At 41.5% G+C, this 23,370-nt stretch overlaps 1 protein-coding gene across 1 annotated transcript in view; it reads right to left on the reverse strand.

The window, feature by feature from the left end:
• SLC23A3 (solute carrier family 23 member 3) overlaps positions 1-23,370 on the reverse strand; it is a 1,305,121-nt gene that overhangs the window by 409,075 nt on the left and 872,676 nt on the right. The window contains exon 9 of the mRNA XM_044073709.1: positions 9,625-9,878. Within this exon, the coding sequence (XP_043929644.1) occupies positions 9,625-9,878 (254 nt within the window). The remainder of the gene's footprint in view (positions 1-9,624; positions 9,879-23,370) is intronic.

Below are 23,370 nucleotides of genomic sequence, written 5' to 3' on the forward strand. Positions count from 1 at the left end.
CCTGGATGAATCAGAAGGGTCCCCCAGATCCCCCTCTGAGGACAACTCCTTTGCGGAGATTCTTGAAATCCTTAGACAGAGGGGTGATTGGCAGTCCAAGAGCCCTACTGAAGATGAGTCGGTTCTCCTAAAGGTGTTTGGGTCTCAACCTTCCACCTCTTGGGTATCTCCACCCTATGATGAGCTTATGGATCTGGTCTCTCGTAGGGCCTGGGAGTCTCCGGAATCTATGGAACCTGTTCCTCAGAGGCCTAATAAGTTTATTTCAGCCCCTGTGGATAAGTCCTTTTTGACCAAGGGAGTCCCTGTTGATGCCATGGTGGTGGCGGCAGCCAACAAAATGGAAATGTCTGAGACTTCCTCATCTAGGCATCCTCCTAATAGAGAATCTAGGATAATGGATAGATATGGGAAATACATATTCAGTTCAGTGACTTTTTCACTCAGATCACAGAACTACTTGACACATTTTACCAGACTGCAGAGAGATCTCCTTAAGGAGTTGGGAGATACTCTTCAGGGTGCTGTAGCTTCAAGTGTATCTGATAAGATTGCCACTTAGCTCTCTACCCTCAATTCAATAGTCAACTTGTCCATGCGTCTCGTATCATACGCAGCTGATGGTATGAGTAGAGCCCTCAGGTACAGGAATCGCTCTCCGTAGGCATGCCTGGATGCAACTCTGTTTCTTCGCAGAACCCTTCAGGTCTTCCTTTAATAATACCCCTTTTGACGGCTCATCCTTGTTTGGGCCAAAGGTGAAGGAGACTTTAACCAGGTCTGAGCAAGAAGGAAAGACTGTCTGCCATCAGAGTCCACTTTTCCACCCCCACTCGACCCTTTCAGGGTCAGAGGGGAGGAAAGATGTGGTTCCGGAAAGCCCAAGGAGCCTTTGAAGACACACGTGGAGAGCCCCCTTCCTGAGGCAGAGGAGGGGGTTTCAGTGGAAGACACCACCCTCGTGGCAGAGGGGGTCCGCAACACCAGGGTGACAGAGATCACTTCTCTGGTCAATCTTACCAGCGCTCCTGAAGGGAGGCCCGCCTGTCCTACTCTGGAGGCAGTCGGGGGCTGCTTATCTTTGTACCACAAAACCTGGCTAAATGTAACAAATGACAGTTGGGTATGAAGTATAATTTCCAGGGGGTATTTCATACCATTCTCCACCCAGCCTCTTCCTGTCAAAAAAATCCCGGACGTTCCACCCAGTCACATGGGACAAGCAGCAATAGAGGTACACTGATTGCTAGAAAAAAGAGTCATCCAGCCAGTCCCAGCAGACCAGACAGAATTCGGAACTTACTCAAGGTTATTTTTGGTTCCAAAGAAAACAGGGGACTGGAGACCCATTTTTGGATTTCAGCAGACTCAACCAATTTGTGAGAAAAGAGAAGTTCCGAATGGTCACACTACAGTCCATACTCCCCTTGTTGGGGAAGGACAATTGGATGTGCTCCATTGATCTCAAGGATGCGTACTACCACATAAAAATGGCCAGATCATCCAGAGATCACCTGCATTTCCGGCTGGTAGCCAATCATTATCAATTCTGAGCTCTGCCCTTTGGTCTCACTACAGCCCCCAGAATGTTCATCAAGTGCATGGCAGTAGTCACGGCTCACCTGAGGCATCTAGGATTCCAAGTGTTTCCGTATCTAGACGATTGACTCCTTACCTCCACTCCAGGCATCAACTTCTTCAAGCGAGAGAGGCTACTCTGACACTCTGCGACCAGCTAGGCATAACAGTCAACTTCGAAAAGTCTGCCTTGTTGCCATCGCAGCATATCATTTTTATAGGGACAGAACTAGACACGTCCACCACCACTCTCCGCCTTTCACCAGAAAGAATCTCTATTCTTCATCAACACATCATGTCCCTAATATCAAAGAACAGAGTACTAGCAGCACAGGTATTGAAAGTCTAGGATTGATGGCAGCAGCGATTCTAGCAATCCCCTTAGCAAGGATACATATGAGAATCCTTCAATGGCTTCTATTCATGCAATGGTCTTACCAAGAACTTCCAATGATTCACATGATCCTGATAACAAACTCCTGCAAGAAGGATCTTCAGTGGTGGTTGACGTCTCTTCATGTCACAATAGGATGTCCTTTCATGCTTCCCCCTTCAGTTGCCACTGTGACCACGGACGCTTCCCTGATAGGGTGGGGGGGCCTATTTCAGGGAAAGACTGCCCAAGGCACATGGACAGATCAAGAATCACATCTGCATATCAATGTCCTGGAGATGAGAGCAGTACGTCTAGTATTGCAATACTTTCATGACTGTCTTCCTCTAGGGACAATTGCAATACAGACAGACAAGATGTCAGTGGTTTGGTATCTGAACAAACAAGGCGGGGTCAAGTCTTATCCCCTTTGCCGAGAAGTCCTCAGAGTATGGCACTGGGCACTGTCATCCCAGCATTTTCTGTTGGCAACGTACATCCCGGGCTAATCCAACGTAATAGCGGACAGACTGAGCAGAGCAGTCTTATTGCCCCACGAATGGTCCCTCAAACAAGAGATTGCAGACAGGATCTTCCACAATGGGGCCAGCCTTCCTGCGACCTCTTCGCCAGTCACATCAACAACAAATGCAGAAGCTATTTTGCCCTAATTCCCACGCCAGGTCACTCCCCGAGGGATGCTCTTGTCCACGATTGGCCCCCGGATCTCCTCTATGCATTTCCACCAATTCTCCTGATATCCAAATGTCTACAGAAAGCAAAGTCACTAGGACGGACAATCATTCTCAAAGCCCCTCATTGGCCTCAGCTGATTTGGTTCCCGTTTCTTTATCATCATATTCTGGAAGATCCATGGATCTTGGACTCAGTTCTGGACTTGTTGATACATCCATCAGGGGATCTTCACCCATCATTGAAGACACTAAAGCTAATCGCTTGGCTGCTCCAATTCCCCGCATAGCCAGGCTTTATAATCTTTCCCATGACACTAGTCAGATTTTGTTGGCTTCCCACAAACCTTCCACCAGACAATTGTATCGTAGTAAGTGGAAGAGATTTTCCATTTGGGCTTCTTCCCACAACATTGACCCTTATCAAGCGCCATTGTCTTCTGTCTTACAATTCTTGACAGAAATCTTCAACAAAGGAGCAGCAGCAGCTATGATACGAGTACAATTAGCTGCTATGTCTAATTTCCATCTAGGAATTGATGGTTTGAACATTATGGCTCACCAGTTGTCTTAAGGCTTTTCTAAAAGGTTACTTTCACATAAGGCCTCAAGTGAAGACACCTTATTCCCCCTGGAATTTGAATTTTATGTTATCTCGTATCATTCTTCCTCCTTTTGAGCCTGCATCATCTTGTGATCTAAAATTCTTGTCATGGAAAACTATCTTCTTAGTAGCCATCACTTCAGTCCGTAGAGTGTCAGAGTTCCAAGCATTTTACATCAAGCCCCCTTACATGGTCTTCCATACTGACAGAGTATCTCTCAGAACTAAGCCATCCTTTCTGCCCAGAGTATGTTCTGAGGTTAACATTAATCAAGTCATTGAGTTGCCCGTTTTCTTCCCTAATCATATCAACAAATTGGAATGCATGTTACATAAACTCGATGTTCATAGACAACTTGGATTTTATTTGGACAGAACCAAAGACATTAGGAAATCAGATCAGCTCTTTGTGTCCTTTTCTGAGACCAGGAAAGGTAAGCCAGTTGCTAAAACAATCCTAAGTGGCTGTCGGATTGCATCACCTATACATACGCTTGTCATAAAATGCAATTATCTAGTAAAGTAAAGGCTCATTCAACCAGAGCAGTTTCTACCTCGTCAGCCTTTCAAGCCAAATTGCCTTTGGATAACATCTGTGCAGAAGCCACCTGGTCTAAACCTCACACTTTTATAACTCATTACAAAGTGGATAAGGCCTCCAGGGACAGGGCTTCATTTGGTTCTATGGTTCTGAAGAGTGTACTGTCATGAGCCACCCAAGATCAGGGTGCTAGGGATGCTACCCGTCAGTGACGAATGAACGGCGAGATTGAACAACTTCACATAAAGAAGTTATGTACTCACCATAACATTCCGTGTGTTCCATCTCACCTTCATTCTCACGTCCCTCCTTCCTTCCCCCTCCTGGCTGACAGTTGACCTGGAGAATATCTTCGTCCTGGTTTTTCAATGTATATTCATTCCTAGGTAGAATAATTATTGTACTATTATATGGTACGCAGCAAACAAGATCTGAGGTAATTCCAGCAGTGCATTGTGGGATAAGGGGTGGGGACTCGAGCTACTGGAGAACTTTGAGCTTGTTAGTTGGCCGTGTCGGAGCCAAAGATCAGCTCCGAACCCATCAGTGATGAATGAAGGTGAGATGGAACAACTCACATGGAATGTTATGGTAAGTACATAACTTCTTTTTTTCTTCCCTTTCATGTCTAATCCAGCCTTCAGTATATAATTCACTAACAGTGGCATATCTTGGTCTTGTAGACCTATTTTTAGATCTCTATTGCCTATTCAGTCTAGCCTCATATAAGATAGTCTGTCCCTGTTTTTTAAATTGAAGGCTATCTTGGCTTGTCCCTGTCCATTATCCTATTTCCTGTCCACATTTGTTCTCAGAATCTCAGCAATATAGCTTTTCTTCTCTAAATCTTAGCTGTTGATTTGATTTGCACTTCATTCTTTCATTTTAGATTGTAACCAATAAGAAGTATTTTTCAGAGAATAAGGGTGATGTGCAGAGCTGTAGTAATTACAGAGGGATTAAATTGATCAGTCACAGCATGAAGTTATGGGAAAGAGTAGTGGAAGCTAGATTAAGAAGGAAGGTGATGATTAGTGATCAGCAGTATGGTTTCATGCCAGGAAAGAGCACTACAGATGCGATGTTTGCTTTGAGAGTGTTGATGGAGAAGTACAGAGAATGTCAGAAGGAGTTGCATTGTGTCTTTGTGGATTTACAGAAAGCATATGACAAGGTGCCTAGAGAGGAGTTGTGGTATTGTATGAGGAAGTCGGGAGTATCAGAGAAGTATGCAAGACTGGTATAGGATATGTACGAGGGTAGTGTGACAGCGGTGAGGTCTGCGGTGGGAGTGACAGATGCGTTTAAGTTGGAGGTGGGATTACATCAAGGTTTAGCTCTGAGCCCTTTCTTATTTGTAATGGTGATGGACAGGTTGACAGACGAAATCAGACAGTAGTCCCCGTGGACTATGGTGTTTGCAGATGACATTGTGATCTGTAGTGAGAGTAGGGAACAGGTGGAGGAGACCCTGGAGAGGTGGAGATATGCTCTAGAGAGAAGAAGAATGATGATCAGCAGGACTAAGACAGACTATATGTGTGCGAATGAGAGGGAGGATAGAGGAATGGTGAGAATGCAGGGAGTAGAGGTGGTGAAGGTGGATGAGTTTAAATACTTGGGATCAGCAGTTCTGAGTAATGGTGAGTGTGGAAGAGAGGTGAAGAAGAGAGTACAGGCAGGATGGAGTGGGTGGAGAAGAGTGTCAGGAGTGATTTGTGACAGACGAGTACCAGTAATAGTGAAAGGGAAGGTCTACAAGAGGGTAGTGAGACCAGCTATGTTATATGGGGTGGAGACAGTGGCATTGACAAAAAGGCAGGAGTCAGAGCTTGAAGTGGCAGAGTTGAAGATGTTAAGATTTGCACTGGGTGTGACAAGGATGGACAGGATTAGGAATAAGTATATTAGAGGGTCAGCCCAGGTTGGAAGGTTTGGAGACAAAGCCAGAGAGGCAAGATTACGTTGGTTTGGACATGTGCTGAGGAGGGATGCAGAGTATATTGGGAAAAAGATGCTAAGGATGAAGCTGCCAGGTAACAGGAAAAGAGGAAGGCCTAAGATAAGGTTTATGGATGTGGTGAGAGAGGATATGCAGGTGGTTGGTGTGACAGAGCAAGATGCAGAAGACAGGAAGAAATGGAAACAGTTGATCTGCTGTGGCGACCCCTGACGGGAGCAGCCAAAAGAAAAAGAAGAAGAACCAATAGGAAGTATTTTTCCCCCCAACTTAGTATTTCTTTTTGCTTTAACAGCTCCAAAGAACAATTCCAGACAAATATTTATGGAGACATTGTTGCTTAGATTCTTTGACCCCAGCCTTTCAGGCCTCAGTTGCCTCTCCTGCAAAAGGCACTGTTTCCTTTCCTGGCCACAATCTTTTCCATTTGATTATGTGTGAGTTTACTTGCATCTAATATATAAGCCTCACTTGCACTACTCTGTAATATGTTTCCAGGTCCAGCATCCTCAGTCTTTCTTGTTTTATTTGTAGATTTAGTTTGTCCCACGTTGCCCTGCTTTTCCTGCCTGCCCATGTAAATTCCTTCAGTTCCTTTGCTATTTTCTGCCAACTTTCTTCTTGGCTTGATAGAAAAAGACCTACATGTAAAACTAATGGGACCAAGAACGTTGTAATTACTTGTATTTTATGTAACTGTATCCATATCAACTTCCATCATCTTATTTTTGAAATAATTTGGTTTGCCACCACCCTCCACAGTTCTTTTTTCACCTCCTCAACCTTGGATTTTATCCATGTTACTAGGTGTTGCGCACCCTCTGAGGAGGGTTGGGCATCGAGTTATCAACCTGATCCAGTAAAACCCATACCTGCTATGGAAACAATGAGTGCTGAAGGGCGCTTGTTGCCCGATGTGCTGAATGCATGGGAGCGAATCCATGATGCAGGAACTAGCTCTTGCATACTGTCATGGCCCCAGAGATAGGATAATGCTCATTTGGGATTCATTGTAGATATGTAATTTATCAGTATAACTGTTGTTATTGTTTTATTTTATATGCTAATAAATTATGTTGAGTTTATGAAATATTTTCTCCACATTTTACAACAGATCTGCAACATGAAGCAACTTATTGTCTGCAAAAATTACAGTTTTTCACTCATTTGTCCCCATGAATATCCATTTATGCTTGATTCTATAATATCTTTTTCTTTTGGTTTAAGATAAAGGGCAAACAGTAAAGAAGACAGGGAATGCCCTGCTTTGTACCCAGAAAGTTAACCGGCTCAAACAGCATCCTGTGCCGGTACCATGACCCAGTGACCCACCTCTCAGTCTTTAAATGAAGAGCAAAAAAGGACTTTACTGTATTATAGTTAGAGCCATGCCCCCCAGCTCTAGTACTAAGGGCAGAAAGAAAGAAAAAAAAACACTTCACTGTAATAAGCCAATCACTACATTGTATGGCCTATTACAATTGCATCCATGCCCCCGCTAGCTCTTTCATAAAGAAATACTTTATTGTGTGAAGCTGCTCACTGTTACAGTTGCATCCACACACACCCAACTCTTCCATTGAAGAGCAAAAAAAAAAAAAAAAAACAACCTATCCTTCTATTACCACATCAACCAGGTTACCAGATGCCTGACATGCCCACCCCCCAACTGCCCTAATCATTCAGGTTCATTTTCTGTCTCCTACCCCTAAGCCTCCTTCAACACATTTTTATTAAAAAATAGTAGTAATAATAATAATAATAATAATAATAGTAATAATAATAACAACATATTCTTTTAAACTGTAGAAAAATGCTTGCCACAAATGTAGCAAGCAGTTTGTACAGCTTATACCCTGCCTGCACTGAGTGCTGAGTGCTTATGTTTTTGTTAAAAAAAGAGTTTTTTTTTTTCACTTTTAAATTGTAGCAAGAAGGTGCTACAGCTTAGATCACACAAAGAGTGCTACAGTGCTCCAGTTTGACAGCAAATACAGTATCAGCTTTTAAAAGCCAGTATTACATTAAACAGAGATGTGGATCAGCTGATGGCACCCCCCCTAACACTTTGCACCCAGGGCACGTGCCCCTTGAGCCCCACTCTAGCTGTGCTACTTCTTTCACCTCTTAAAATGTTAAAAGCATTTGGCAACACCCCATCACTTTTTACTCTAGGCTTTTCTCAACTATAAAGCCTTCATATTATGACAATCCAGTCTCAGAGAAAGCCAGGAGCCTCCATAGTTAATTCAAGGAACTCTCAACAAACTCTGGCAAAGGCCTTTTCTGTATCTAGTCCCAGGAAAAAAAGAACCTTCTTCTTGTATTTTGTATCTTGCTGAAGTTCTTATTAATATTATCAAATGTCTGTCTTCCAATTATAAAGTCACATTGGTCAGAGTCAGTTAAGCTTGACAACAGTTTCACCAGTGTGTTAGCAGTAATTGTCATGGAAACTTTATAATCATGATTTAGTGTTGAAATGGGCAGATAAGACTCTGGGTTTGTCCTATCTTTCCCCTCAATAGGTAGAACCACTAATATCATCCTGAACTAGGATTTCAGTATTTCTACCCCCATCTGTATATCATTGAACAGTTTACCCCATATTTCCTCTATTTGTCCTTCTTGTAATTTCCATACTTCTGTGGGGATGGCATTTTGGCCAGGGGGTTTCCCCTAGCCTTTGCTGTTTTATTGAATCCAAAATGTCATTCTTGAAGATCTCATTTGTAAGACTTTTCCTCCCATTCCATGTTAACTTGGGCATATCTACCCTGTCTAAGAAGTTTCTTATTTCTTGGAAGGTTAATTTATGTTTTTGGTCTTGACGGTATAGCTTAGAATAATATTGCATCATGATATCCAGTATTTTTTTCTGGATTGTCTTATCTCACAATCTTTCCTGTTTTTTTATCTCTATGCCTAAATGTTAAAAGTACTAATGACCATCAAAAAATTGTCTTAAGGCCTCCTTCCAAACCCCTATACTCCTTCCAATATACCATCACAAATCCAATTTATTTTCTGCTACTAAACTACTTCCTTTTACTTTAACAATTTTATATTTTACTTTTTTGAGTTTCTTTCATGTAATGTTTTAGTAATTTCTTTTTCTAATAGTGCTGCTGCATCATGTCAGTCCATACTTTTTCCTAGTAGATACTTTTTACATTTTTTCTATTTTTCTTCCATGTTATGCATATTATATCATATTGTATTATATTATATTATATTATATTATATTATATTATATTATATTATATTATATTATATTATACCTGTTTATGTTAAAACTATGTGTTTGGCTAATGTTTCTCCATGTAATAACTGTCCGTATGTTTTTTTTTTACTTGGCAAATGTTGAATGTACTTTATACATATGCTCTCTTTATTGCATGGTACATATTCCTAAGCTGTCTTGCAATTATTGTTGAATACATTGTGTAGACATACTATTTTTTCTTTTGTACGTCAAAGTATATTTACTGTCAATATGTTATTGCATTGCTTATTCCCTGGGGACCCTCTGAAAATAGACTTCAGCTAGTAGGGCTAGCTAGGTTAAAAGTATGTAAATAAATAAATAAATATATATATATATATATATATATATATATATATATATATATATATTTATTTTTTTTCATAATAAATAATTGTGCTGGCTGCATCTTAATTTTTTAATTCATTATTGTTGGGCTTCTTTAGTTGTTGAATTCATTCAGTTTTTCTTTTGTCTAACCAAGGTAGCCAGTAACAAAAATGAACAATCGTGATAATTTTACTTCTGTACAAGATATAAATATTAAATAAATAATGCAAAATAAATAAATTACAGGCAAACCAGGAATAACATTTCATAACAAGAGTTACCTGAGTGAGCCCATGAGTGCATGCATTTGGAATGCTGGCAGCGGTACCATACACACTTCCTAAAATGCCAGATATGATACTTCCAAGGCCTTCCATGCAGATTCCTCGATTATAAGCCGACCTTGGTGGAGGTTTAGAATGCAGAACACGGGCACATATCATGTAACAGCCCAGTGTGTTCACAGTAGCAGTCACTGCCATTCCTATGCCAACACAGAGCGAGCGGGAATTTAGAATAGGCCAGCCCCATTCACCTGAATTGAAGTAAAATATGAAATGCTAAAACACTGTCCAAATACTACTGGATAGAATGAATACACAAAATATATATTTCTCTATCACTGCTGCTTTTAAATCATTTGTTCTACCAAGGTATTCAGAAACAAAATGATAATCTACAGTGCTGTCAGAGCAATCCTGTTTAATGTCTTAATATACTCCTGCAGCCTAATTTTACATGAAGCTACTAAAACAAAATAATAGCCATGCTTTTAATAGTATTGGTCTGTTACTGATCAGTCTAGGGAGTAGCTGCTTGGTTTCCATCACATTGTGTTGTCTGATGGATTTTCTTGGAACCAGGGTAGAATATTTTGTTCCAGAAGATTCTGTACTTGTTTTCTCATCCTGTATAATATTTTAACACTTAAAGCTGTTGCAGCTATAAAACAGTATTGATAATTACTTTCTGAAATTTTAGGGCACTGTGTCCTAATTTCTTACCGTAGAGGTTGAAATCCAAGTTACATGCTTACCTGAAGTCACATTATGAGTTCCAAAATATCACTGTCTTCTCAGAAGTCCAGCCACAGGGCACTGGTTGTTCTGTTTGTTTCTTCATTTTTCCTAGTTTTAGCAAAATTAATTGTTTTAAACTTCAGCAGAGCTGAGTACCACACTTGTAATTTGGACACAGTAATTTTTGCCCTCTCATATTCCTTCAGACTCTTTACACTGAAGAGACAGCCCAGGGGTCCAAATGCAGAGATGATGAAACCAGCAGGGGTTTGAATGGAGACATGACAAAATCAACAGGGGTATGAATGTAGAGATAATGAAATCAGCAAGAAAAGGAGAGTAGTATTGCTGGAACTGAAGTAATCTTCAAGTCTTGGAGAAAAACGTCACATGCTGGGTACAAAATCTCACCAAGACGAAACTGATACATAGACTATATTTTAAATAGCATATATCATGGAGAGAGTAACATTAAAAATACAAAATACAGCTGGTTGCATAAGTCCCTGGATAAAAAAGGGCTGAATCCTGGTGGGCACACTGGTGAGGAATGTCAGTGTAGAATCTTCAAAACATGGATACATTCCTACAATGGGGTTAGGCCAGACTCAGGGGGAGGTCTCCCCCATTGTAGATGGAAGCAGTAGTTAACAAAAATCACAAAAACTGACAGGCCAAAAAAGAGCCATAAAGATGATAAACTGGACAGTTGAGGATAAGGAAAAAATTATACATTGTTACTATTATACAAGAATCCTGGATTTCCAGATAGAAGACATTCAGAAAAGATTAAGATAGAAATTAGAGGAAAGAAAAATACTTGCACAAGAAAAACTGTGAAACGCTTCAAATAAAAATATATGGTCATTAATACAACAAATCCATGAAAAGCATTACATAGACAAAGAAACTTAGGACCACCTGGAAAGAGAAGTGAAAGAGAAAGTGTGAAAATGTAAAGAACAAACTCCATAAATTTTTGAAAGCTATAAAGAAGAAATATGGACATAGGAAAGAAAAAGAGATCCAATATGTTGCAATAATTATGTAAAGGAGAATGTCAAACTAATCAATACAAAAAAGCAGCTCCAAAAATATTTGAAGTGAAATACAGGTAAAGGCACCCACCTGTGGAAACCTTTGCAATGCAAAAAACTAAAAACAAAGAGGGAGAGAAGAAAAGAGGATTAATAATGGAGAAGTTAAATATAAATTGAAGATCTGGATTACATGCAAAGTGAAGGATTTAGAGTAATAAATCTAACTCGGGTAAAATCACAGCATGATGGAACAATGAGTCCTGAAACTAAGGAGAAACAGGTGGAACGCAAATTATCTGATCACTTGTCACATGTTGATGCTGTAGAGCATTCAGTAGGAAACCAGTAGAAAAGTTTGGCTGGAGTTCCACATCAAGGGAAAAAGGAGCAGGAAACAGTGGCAACTCTGATGCAGACAATGTTGTGGATTGATGGACCAATGAGTTCCCATATGAAGGAACAATGGATGATGCAGGATGCAGCTGAAAAGGATATGTCACAGGAAGGTATTCTGGAACATTCTGTAGAATGCTGTCAGAAAACAGAGCAAAGTGTTCCCACAGTTTAAAAGAAAATAATCTAAAGGAAGAATTGCTTGATTTAGTAGAGTTGGATAGACATATTAAGATCAGTGAAAGAAACAGATTCCAGAAAGTAAGTAAGACCCAAAATATTAGAAGTCTGATAAATCAGATGAACACAGTAATCAAGACTATTAACAGAAATTCATGCAATATAACAGAACCACTAGCTGAAAGACGAAGAAGATAACAGAAATAAATAGGATATAATACTATGCAGCTAAACTAATAGCAGATAAATTCTTACCACAAAACTGCATAGTAATAAGGGAAGGAATAAAATGCCATACTGGAAGCACTGAACAGAAAAAACTTCAAAGCAATTAAGACAAGAAGTGTCACTGTTTGAAGACTATAAAAGAGAGACAGAATTACAGATGTGATAAAAGAAATGCACAGTATCATAACAGACCAGAATCTATTAAAACCTGTTGCAAATAATAGAAAAACTTCAGGAAAAATGACTTGGAAGAAATCCAAGACTCCACAGCTAGCAGCAGAGATTTTATTGCAGAGCTAGTCTGTACGACAAAACACAGTGAAAAATTCAATACCAGAAGTTAAGCTCTTTCACCTAACCACTGTCAGGCTTCTTCAGAATAAATAATAGTACATGAATAATGATTTGAATACAACCAGCAACATATGTATAACCAATAAAAAATAAGCATCAATAAACCATTCCCCTCCCACTTTTAAAAACATATTCACTTGATATTATCCATAAAACTTCCTTCAATTCATTAAACATGCATTTTTATATAAAATATAAAAACCTGTAAAAATACATACCAATTACACAGTGTAAAGTTACATAAAATGTTAATATATATTATATAATAGTTCTATAACTTCGCCGACCTCAACCTGAGGACACTGCTAATACTAATGTAGTCATTTAAGCCCAGGGGTTTTCCTGAATTCAACTTGATTTGCCAGAACAACTCCCTGTATTCTAGTCTGGCTTCCCAATTCCCCCCATGGGTATCATTGACTACCTGTTCTATAACCATAAATTTAAACCTAAAATTTAAGCATTCCTTAGAATGCTTGAAAAGTGCATTGGTTTCCTTTGCAACACAAGTGGAATATGACACTGCTTTTATACACACTTATTCAACTACCTCAATGGAAGTAGAAAATTTTATCAAGAAGCACTGAGGGATTTTGATGGTTAATGAAGAAACAAAAAGTTTTATACCTGATACACTGAAATTTATTAGAAGAAGGGATATAAACTTGAAAGAAATGTTTGAAAGGGTGGATCCTGAAGATGACAGAATGAGAAATAAGAAATTAGGTACATTTAAATGTGGGACTTGCAATCAATGCAGGTACATTTTGGATAAAGATGAGGAGTACATAGCATCTAGGAATTATTATTGAAGTGCTTGGGACATTTTAATTGTAATACTCATGGGGTGGTTTATCTAGTGACATGTGAAACATGTAATAGTTTTTATGCTGGAAAGATGGAAAGAAGCCTCAGAAGGAGGGTATATGAGCATATACATGATATCTCAAAAGGAAAGGAAACCAGTGCAATTTTCAAGCATTCTTAAATTTTAGGTTTAAATTTATGGTTATAGATCAGGTAGTCAGTGATACCCATGGGGGGAACTGGGAAGCCCGACTAGAATACAGGGAGATGTTCTGGCAAATCAAGTTGGATTCAGGAAAACCCCCGGGCTTAAATTACTACATTAGTATTAGCAATGTCCTCAGGTTGAGGTTGGCGAAGTTGTAGAACTATAATGTAATATATATTAACATTTTATGTAACTTTACACTGTGTAATTGGTATGTATTTTTACAGGTTTTTATATTTTATATAAAATACATGATGTTAAGTTGTCAATCTCGCCTTCATTCTTGCTGGATGGGTTCGGAGCCGATCCTCGGCTCGCACTAGCTTTAGCTCGAGAACTCCTTTTACCAGCTCGAGGCAACCCTATATCCCATGATGCAAGGCGGAACTACCTCAGATCTCGTTTGCCGCTTAGCGAAAGAGGTCTCCTTTGCCAGCTGAGGTAAGTTTTTCTTGTTAAATAAGAAAAAAGTTAGTTAGGGGTTTAATTTCCCTTCAGTGTCAGGTTAGCCTGTATTTAGTACAGCCCACCCTATTCCCTTCCTTTTTAAACTTTTAATATAGTTTTTCAGTGAAAGTTTTAGTCAGGCCTAGTTCCCCAAGTTATTCCCTTCCTGTGTGTCTGTGTAGGGATTAAGTTGTGTGTTTGTGGGGACTGTGTGTGTATATCCTGTTAGGATGTCTAAGGAAGGCAAGGTCTCAGGCTTCAAGAAGTGTGACCAGTGCTGTCAGAAAATGTCCCTGACAGACGGTCACACTTCTTGTGTGTATTGCCTGGGGCCTTTGCACCTGCAGGACTCCTGTGTGTCATGCCTTTAGCCAGAGTCCTGCAGGAAAGGAGGAACAAACTGATCCTCCGAGGTTTGTTGAAACCTGAAGGTTCTCCTCTAAGCAAGGGGCAGGAAAACCTCTTAAGCCACCGGCTCAGGCTACAGTGTCTAAGCCTCCTTGGTGGCTCCGCTCAATGGGCCCGATATGTCGGCTGGAACCGATGCTTCTTCTGCCAGAGTAGTGGGTTCGTGCCGGCGCCCGGCTACCCTGACTACTACTGTTGCCTTGTCGGCCCTGAGCCGCCGACACTTTATTCAGCATCGGGCCGAGATCCTCGGCTCCATCTGATCTTCCAGGCTGTCTGACCACGATTTGGAGAGGGTGGTAAGCAGGCTGTTGAAGTCTCAGGCACTGGCCCAAATGCTCCATAGCCCGTCTCAACAGACTTCGCTACAGCCCCACTTGAGATTCCTCCTCCGACTCCACACCAGAGTTTCTTGGGACAGCGACTGCTCCATCATCCTCCCGATCTCCTCCTTGAGACTTTCCTTGGAGGATCCGGGCTAGTGGCATCGGACCCTTGTCCCTCCCTCTCGCACCGACATCTGCCTCGGAGCCTTCTCTCTCCTTGGAGCCGACCATTCCTGTTTCTTGGAGCCGGTGTGTTCAGGTCTCCCGGGAGTGGAGCCTTTGAGGTGATGAGGAGTGTCCTGGCCTCTGAGCCTGGTCAACGGTCTATCCCTCTAGCTCCTCCCTCATCAGTGCCTGCAGAAGCCTCTTGCCAGCCTCTTGCTCTCAGGCCCAGGGATCCATCGCCACAGGTTTACCCACTGGTTTCTCCTGACCCTGCAGGTGAACCCCTCGAAGAGAAACACACAGACTCCTGTGTCTACTACATCTGATACCGACTTAGATGAGTCGGAGGGTTCCTCTGAGGATGTCTCATTTTCAGACATCCTTGAGCTCCTCAAACAGAGGGGAATTGGCCCTCCATTGACCCCTCCGAGGATGAGTCGGTATACCTGGAGGCTTTGGATCCCGACCCTCCACCTCCTCCCACTCATGCAGGTAGTGGCTCCAGATTCTGTGGAACCTGTCCCCAGGAGACCATCCAAATTCATCACGGCCCCTTCGGACAAACAGTTCCTGTCCAAAGGTGTCTCTGTGGATGCTATGGTGGTGGCGGCCACTAAGAAGGAACTGGCGGATCCTTCAGTACCTGTCCATCCTCCTAATAAGGATTCTAGGACCATGGACAGGTATGGAAAGCGGGATTTTCTTCAGCTTACCTTTGCAATGCGCTGAGAATTACCTTTGTCACTTCACCAGGCTTCAAGAGATATTCTCAAGGAACTGGGGAAGTAGTCCAGGATCCTTCAGCTGCTGGGGCTCAGGAAAGATTGCCTCTCAGCTAGCTATCCTGAATTCGATATCTAACTCCTCCATGCTCATATCTTATGCAGCCGATGGAACGAGCAGAACCCGGCACAGTAGGTGTTGCTCTTTAGGACCAAGCCTGGATGCGGCTTTGTTCGGACCTCAGGTGAAGGATACTTTGACCAGATGTGAACAAGACGGTAAAACTCTTTCTGCCGTTGGAGTCCAGTTTTCCACTCCTTCTAGACCATATCCCAAGGGTCAGAAGGGGAAGAAAGCCCAAGGAGCTACACGGACACACGTGGTCAGTTTACCCTAGAGGCAGAGGGTAACAATAATAGGCAGCCCTAGAGGCAGGGGGTCCTCAGAACCAGGGCAACAGGGAGCCTCTTCCTGAGAAGCCCTTTCAGCATCCCTGAGGTGTTGCCCGACTGTCCACCCTTGGAGGCAGTCGGGAAGGATTTCGCTGTACCCAGTAGCCTGGCAATCCCTATCACAAGAGAAGTGGGTACAGTCGATTATATCCGAGGGTTACAAAATCTCTACAATCCCTTCCAGACATCTCACCCGGTCAAAGGGATTTGGCAAAACAGGAAGTCTTAAAACTCCTGGGAAAAGAGCCATCCAAACAGTGCCGGCAGACCAAGTAGGATCCGGCTTCTACTCAAGATTCTTTTTGGTCCCCAAAAGGGGGGAGATTGGAGACCAATACTAGACCTAAGCAGACTAAACAAGTCTGTCAAAAGGCAAGATTCGGATGGTCACGCTGCAATCCATTCTGCCCTTTCTGGGCAAGGACAACTGGATGGCCCAGAAGGTTTCTCCGCTGGGCTGGGAGCCAGTCATTACCAATTCAGAGCACTGCCCTTTGGCCTCACTTCAGCCCCAGAGTGTTCACCAAATGCATGGCGGTGGTCACAGCTCACCTGAGACGTCGAGGATTCCAAGTGTTTCCTTATTTGGACGACTGGCTCCTCTCCGCCACCTCCAGGGATCAGCTTCGTCCAGAGATTACACCTTACAGCTTTGCAAGAGTCTAGGAGTTTCGTGAATTTCAAAAATCCTCTCTGCTGCCTTGCCAATCTATCACCTTTATAGGCAGAGTTAAATACCGTCAAAATGTTAGCCACACTAACAAATCAAAGGATTCTGGACATCCAGAAATTTGTTCAGCTTCTGTTACAAAGCAACAAGGTCAAAGCCAGGTTTGTCTTGAAGGTTCTAGGCCTAATGGCTGCAGCCATTGTTCTTCTTCCACTAGCTCGCCTACATGCCTCCTCTGCTGGATGTTGTGTTGTTCACGCGTTGGGTCCACCATCTTGCCCATGAGACACAGAGATCTAGTTGACACAGTCTTGCAGGGCTCATCTCACGATGGTGGGTATCTTCCCTCTTCTTCAGCAGGGCCGACCATTTGTTCCCCTCCTCCAGTTGCCACAGTCACCACGGATGCCTCTCTGATCGGGTGGGGGGCATTATCAGGGCAGGATGGTCCACGGGACGGCAACCCATAGAATACCACCTGCACATAAATGTCCTGGAGATGAGAGCAGTGCTTTTAACGTTGCAAGCTTTCTTCCCACAGGGACTATTGCAGTACAGACGGACAACATGTCCGTGGTCTGGTACATCAACAAACAGGGCGGAACCAGGTCCTATCCCTTATGTCGAGAAGCTCTCAGACTTTGGCAATGGGCGATCTCTTCTCAGCGGTTTCTGATAGCAACACATCCCGGCAGGTCCAACCTATTGGCGGACAGGCTAAGCAGATCTATTCTGATGCCTCACGAGTGGTCTCTCAATCAGTCTGTAGTGGATCAGATTTTTCTGAAGTGGGGCACCCTTGTTGCGATCTTTTCGCTACCCTCAAAACAGCAAGTGCCCAGACTACTTCACACTATTTCCTTCCAGGCCAACCCTTGAGAGACTCTCTAACCCAGGATTGGCCTCGGGGACTTCTTTATGCTTTTCCTCCTTTCCATTGATTCCACAAGTCATTCAGAAAGCCACCGCTTTGAGAGCCAAATTGATCCTCATTGCTCCATATTGGCCTCGACAAATTTGGTTTCCGTCTCCTACATCATCACCTTCTGGTGCTGCCCTGGCATCTGGACCCAGTTCCGGATCTTTTGATCCACCAGTCGGGTCAGCAGCACCGAGCCATTCATTCTCTCAACCTCACTGCTTGGTTGCTCCACTTCCTTCCCTAGCCAGGCTACCAATGATTTCTGACTCAGTCAGAGACATTTTAGTGTCTTCTTTAAAGTCGTCCACTAGAACGGTTTATACTAGCAAGTGGCGCGTTTTTTTATTTGGCAAAACGCCAGAAATATTGATCCCTTCACCGGTCCAAAACATTCTGTTTTGGATTTGAGGTTTTTCATTCAGGATCGTCATCATCTACAGTCAAAGTACAAATGGCTGCTATTTCCAAATTTCATGTTGGCTTGCAGGACAATAACATCATGTCTCATAGGTTATGCAAAGCCTTTTTGAGAGGAGTTTTTCTCCTAAAACCGCCTGTGAAACATCCTCCTCCGCAATGGGATCTGAACTTAATGTTGGCATCCCTAATTCTACCTCCTTCGAACCTGTTCTTTAAAGTTGTTGACATGGAAAACTATATTTTTGCTGGCTGTTACTTCTGCAAGAAGAGTTTCTGAGATTCAGGCCCTCTGTATTCGTTCACCTTATATGGTGTTTCATAAGGATAGGGTTTCGCTCAGGACTAACCCTTCCTTTCTTCCCAAGGTTGTATCTCAAGCCAATATTAACCAATCTATTGATCTACCAGTTTTCTTTCCTAACTATTCTGACAGAGCTGAACAGAAGCTGCATTTTTGGATGTTCATCGTCAGCTCAGGTACTACTTACATAGGACTAAACAACTTAGAAAATCAGACCAATTGTTTGTCTCCTATGCAGGAAGCAGGTTGGGTCTTCCATTATCTAAAGTGACCTTATCTAGATGGTTGACTTCCACCATTTCCTATGTGTACTCTCTAAGGGGCAAACAACTATCTTCTAAGCCAAAAGCTCATTCGACCAGGAGTCTATCCACTTCTGTAGCCTTTCAGGATAGACTTCCCATTGACACTATTTGTGCAGCAGCTACTTGGGCCCATACTTTTGTGTCTCATTACAAGTTGGATTTGGCCTCCAGAGATAGGGCCAGTTTTGGTTCCACTGTTCTCAAGAGTCTGTTCCATTGAGCCACCCGGGATACAGGTGCTAGGGGCTGTCCCATCCAGCAGAATGATTGACAACTTAACATTTAGAAGTTATGTACCTACCATACCATGTTAGTTGTCTTCATCTCGCCTTCTTCTTCAAAGGCCCTCACCTCCTTCCCCTGGCCTGGACAGAACTTGGAGAGTTCCTATTAGATTGCTTCCTCTGGAGCATTGTTATGAGGACTTCTTTTAGGAACCATGGTTCCTAATTATATTAGGATAAGTCTTTAGCAGGGTTAGTTAGCTGCCAAACGAGATCTGAGGTAGTTCCGCCTTGCATCATGGGATATAGGGTTGCCTCGAGCTGGTAAAAGGAGTTCTCGCGAGGATCGGCTCAACCCATCCAGCAGATGAAGACAACTAACATGGAACGTTATGGTAGGTACATAACTTCTAATTTAATGAATTGAAGGAACTTTTAAGGAGAATATCAAGTGAATATGTTTTCAAAAGTGGGAGAGGAATGGTTTATTGATGCTTATTTTTTATTGGTTATACATATGTTGCTGGTTGTATTTAAATCATTACTAAACTAATGTCTTTCAGCTTTTCCCAGTTAGGGGTCGCCACAGTGGAACTCCAGTCTGCTAAATGATTGGCAGTGGATTTTTTTATGGTGCCAAGTTGCCAGCCCGATGCCCAACCTTCAACGAAGGCACACCCATTCACACACGCACCTACCTGCATGTCTTTAAATGTCACTCGACCGCAGGGAGGGCATGCAGACTCCACACAGAAGGTGCTCCAGCCAAGAATCAAATGGGAGAACCTCTTTACTCATGTACTATTATTTGTTCTGAAGAAGCCTGACAGTGGTTAGGTGAAAGCGCTTAACTTTTGGTATTGAATTTTGCACTGTGTTTTGTCGTACAGACTAGTTTTGCAATAGAATCTTATTGGTAATATGTTCAGGAAAAGAGGATACCCCACTGGCATAATAGAAGGGATTAAAAAATATGTGAAAGAAGGATGGGGGAAAAATATAAACCTTTGTTAGGTATTGGGTTTGATAGATCAGGTGAAAATGAAAGTATTGGAATGGAAAAAGAAATAGGAAACAAAGGTAATACAAACACCTATCAGAGAGCTTGTATTTTTAAATATGGGGAACATGCTACTGATATGCAAAAAATAATTGAAAGGAATTGGAATATAATGAAAACTGATGAGGCAATATATAAAGTCATAGGGGAACATCCGGTGTTTGTATACAAAACTGTAAAAAACTTGAAAAGTAAATTTGAAAATAAAAGTATTGCTAGAATTAGTAGAGAAAAGGATGGGGGTACCCGGAAGTGTGGACAGTGCAACCAATGTAGTGCTATAATGGAAAGTGCAACCCTCACATTGGAAGACACAAATAAAACAGTTTTAAGATTCAGGAATGGTAATTGTAGGACCCAAGATGTGATTTACTTAGCTAAGTGTACAAAATGCCCATGTTATTACGTGGGCAAAACAGAAAGATGTTTAAGAAATAGGATATACAATCATTTTTATTGCATAAAAAAGAAAGAAATGAAAAATGCATTATATAGGCACTTAGCTGCAAGTGAAATGTGTGACACCTTCAAATTTACAATACTGGAGCAAATAAAAGCTAAACTCAGGGGTGGGAATATTAGTAATAAAATAGGGGAAAAATAAATTTAATGGCAGATTTTGCTTAATGCTTCAGTATACCCGGGACTAAATGACAACAATTCTATTAAGCCTGTTTTAGAAAGTAAAACTGACTACTATTGGGGATGATATAATAAAATGTTTTTATTAATGGACATATTTTAAAATGCTTTTTAGGTGTGTAACAAATATAAATGGAATGGTTACATAAAGGAATATGGATTGTTTTGGTACTGTGCACTTTAAATTATGGAATATAATTAATTGGAAAATTAATCAAAGGAATTAATTGGTCAGAAATGTGTTTAAAACCCAGCTTGTCCATTATGGTGATGTTCTGATGAATTCTATTGAATTAGATGAAAGAGCTTAATGTTTTGTTATTTTATAATATTGTGGTTAATAAAATTCATTTTTGGATTATTCAATTGCCTTAGTGGATTCCAGCACACAGTACAGCGGACGTTACTTTTTGTGGATTTTATAGTGTGGACTTTCGCTGTTTTTTCTCAGTGTACTTGAGGATATGAAATATGATGAAGTAATGGCCAGAGAAACTGAAATAAAATTAAAGAAAAGCTCCTAAATGGAAACTCTGGACCCAGGTGCAATACCTAACTTCTGGCTAAAGTATTAACATCTTTACACAAGGATTTAGCTTTGAGTAAAAATTACTAGCATGCTCATCCTGAACAGACACCAACTTGGTTAACAACAGTAAAAACAATACTCCTTAAGAGTGAACACGTAAGCCATCCTGAAAGCTATAGACTAATAACAGATGATGTACAAACTGTATACTAGAATTGATACAGAGTTTATTGTCAGTTAGAAGAAAATTCAATCTTGGTAATGGAACAAAAGGATAACAAAAGAAAGCCATATGAAACAAAGGAACATTTGTTGCTAAGTGAAGCCATAATGGAGTATTATAAGAAAGGTGAGGAGTCTAAGTATGGCATGGATAGATTACAAAAAGTATTTGACAATATCACACATTCATGGATAAAGGAATGTTTACAGATGTATAAGATGCATCTTACATTGATCAATTATATTACAATGACCATGAAACAGTGGCAAACTACTTTGCAATTAAGCCATGACAAAGGGCAAATTATTATCCCATGGATAAAAATTCAAAGGGGGATATTCCAAGGGAATTCTTTGTCACCGCTGCTGTTTTTTCTTGCTGTTAAAACTGTTTACTTGATAGATTATGTCTTGGTTACAGTTTGGTTTCCAGAAAACAACCTTGCTTAAAGATTTCTCATCTGCTTTTTGTGGATGACTTAAAACTGTATAGCTCATCAGATGATGAGTTGACAGCACAGCTGCAAGTGGTTAAAACTTTCTCAGATGATGTAAGAATGACATTTGGAATTGATAATGTGCAAAAGCATCGCTTAAGCAGGAAATTTGCAGTACCAAAAATATCAGTCTAGGACAGGAATGTGATATAAAGGAACCTGAGCAGGAAGGAGTGTATAAATATTTGGGAATTGATAAAGATTCAGCAATAAAACATGAACTAATGCGAATAAAACTCAGTAAGGAATACTTCAAAACACTAAAACTAATATTGAAAACAGCCTTGATATCTAGAAATAAAGTCTTCATGTTTCTGAAGAAGTTCCGATAGTAAAGGAATGAAAGCGTTAATCTGACTCTTGTTTTTTATGGACTATGCACACACAATGGTGAATTTATCTGTTTGTTTAAAGTAGTTAAAGTGTATTTACCCCTGCACTACCAGACTATAACTCATTCCACACCTTTCGGCCCCAGAACTTGGACTGAAGCTCCAAAGGCAGTGGTGTTTCCATATTCATAAAGGATGCGCACACCTTCAGACTAGTAGCCCAACATAACGCATCAGAGATACTTCAGGTGCAGCTAACATATGTAAGATGGCAATTCAGGTTGTCGCCTGCTACAGGGCCCCAACCATGTCCCAAGACTCACACTCCACATTCCTAAGCACCGTGGAGAATATTAGGGTCTAACCTAACACTTTCATACTGGGCAACTTCAACTACCCCTCCATTAACTGGGAAAACTACTCATGTACCAATACAATCGCCCAACGTTTCCTGGAATTCATTAATTCCAATGCCCTGGACCAGCTCGTTCTTACCCCCACTAGAGGTAGCAACATCCTTGACCTGGTCATTACTAACATGGGCAACCATTGCTCTCAACCTCTCCTTGGTTAGATCCAACCACAATCTATTCACCATGGAAATACACCCCCCCACACCCCCACCCCCCAGAAAGGTAACCACCATGAAAAACTTCTCCAAAGCTAACTTTGGGCTCCTAAAAACAGAGGTGGCTAACTTCACGGCACCCATGCAAATGGAGAACAATTGCATGACCGCTGAATCATAGACCAGTGCACTGTACGAACACGTACACAAATGCATGGATCTCGCCATACCCAATAGAGCCAAGCTGCTCTCCTCCAAAAAAAGAAAGCCAATCTGGTGGTCCCCTGCCATAAACAAACTCTACAACAGAAGGAGGAAACTGATGCAGAATAAGATGAAGTCCCAAGACTGGAACAACTCCCTTATCAGCCTCAACAAAAAGTTGAGATCCCTCATCAAATCCTCTAAAGCTAGCTATAAAATCAGAACTGCAGCAGACAGTAAAGACAACCACAAGGCCTTCTATAGTTATGTAAAGAATCTCCATGGCAATACTCAGGTTTGCTGTGAGCTACTGCACAATGGTACTTCCTATACCGAGCCAACAGATATTGCCAATGTACTGGCTGACCCCTCTCTCCCCCA

The sequence above is a fragment of the Protopterus annectens genome, chromosome 6.part0, assembly GCF_019279795.1.
Source record: "Protopterus annectens isolate FY-2018-M chromosome 6.part0, PAN1.0, whole genome shotgun sequence".
NCBI classification, from domain to species: Eukaryota; Metazoa; Chordata; order Ceratodontiformes; family Protopteridae; genus Protopterus; species Protopterus annectens.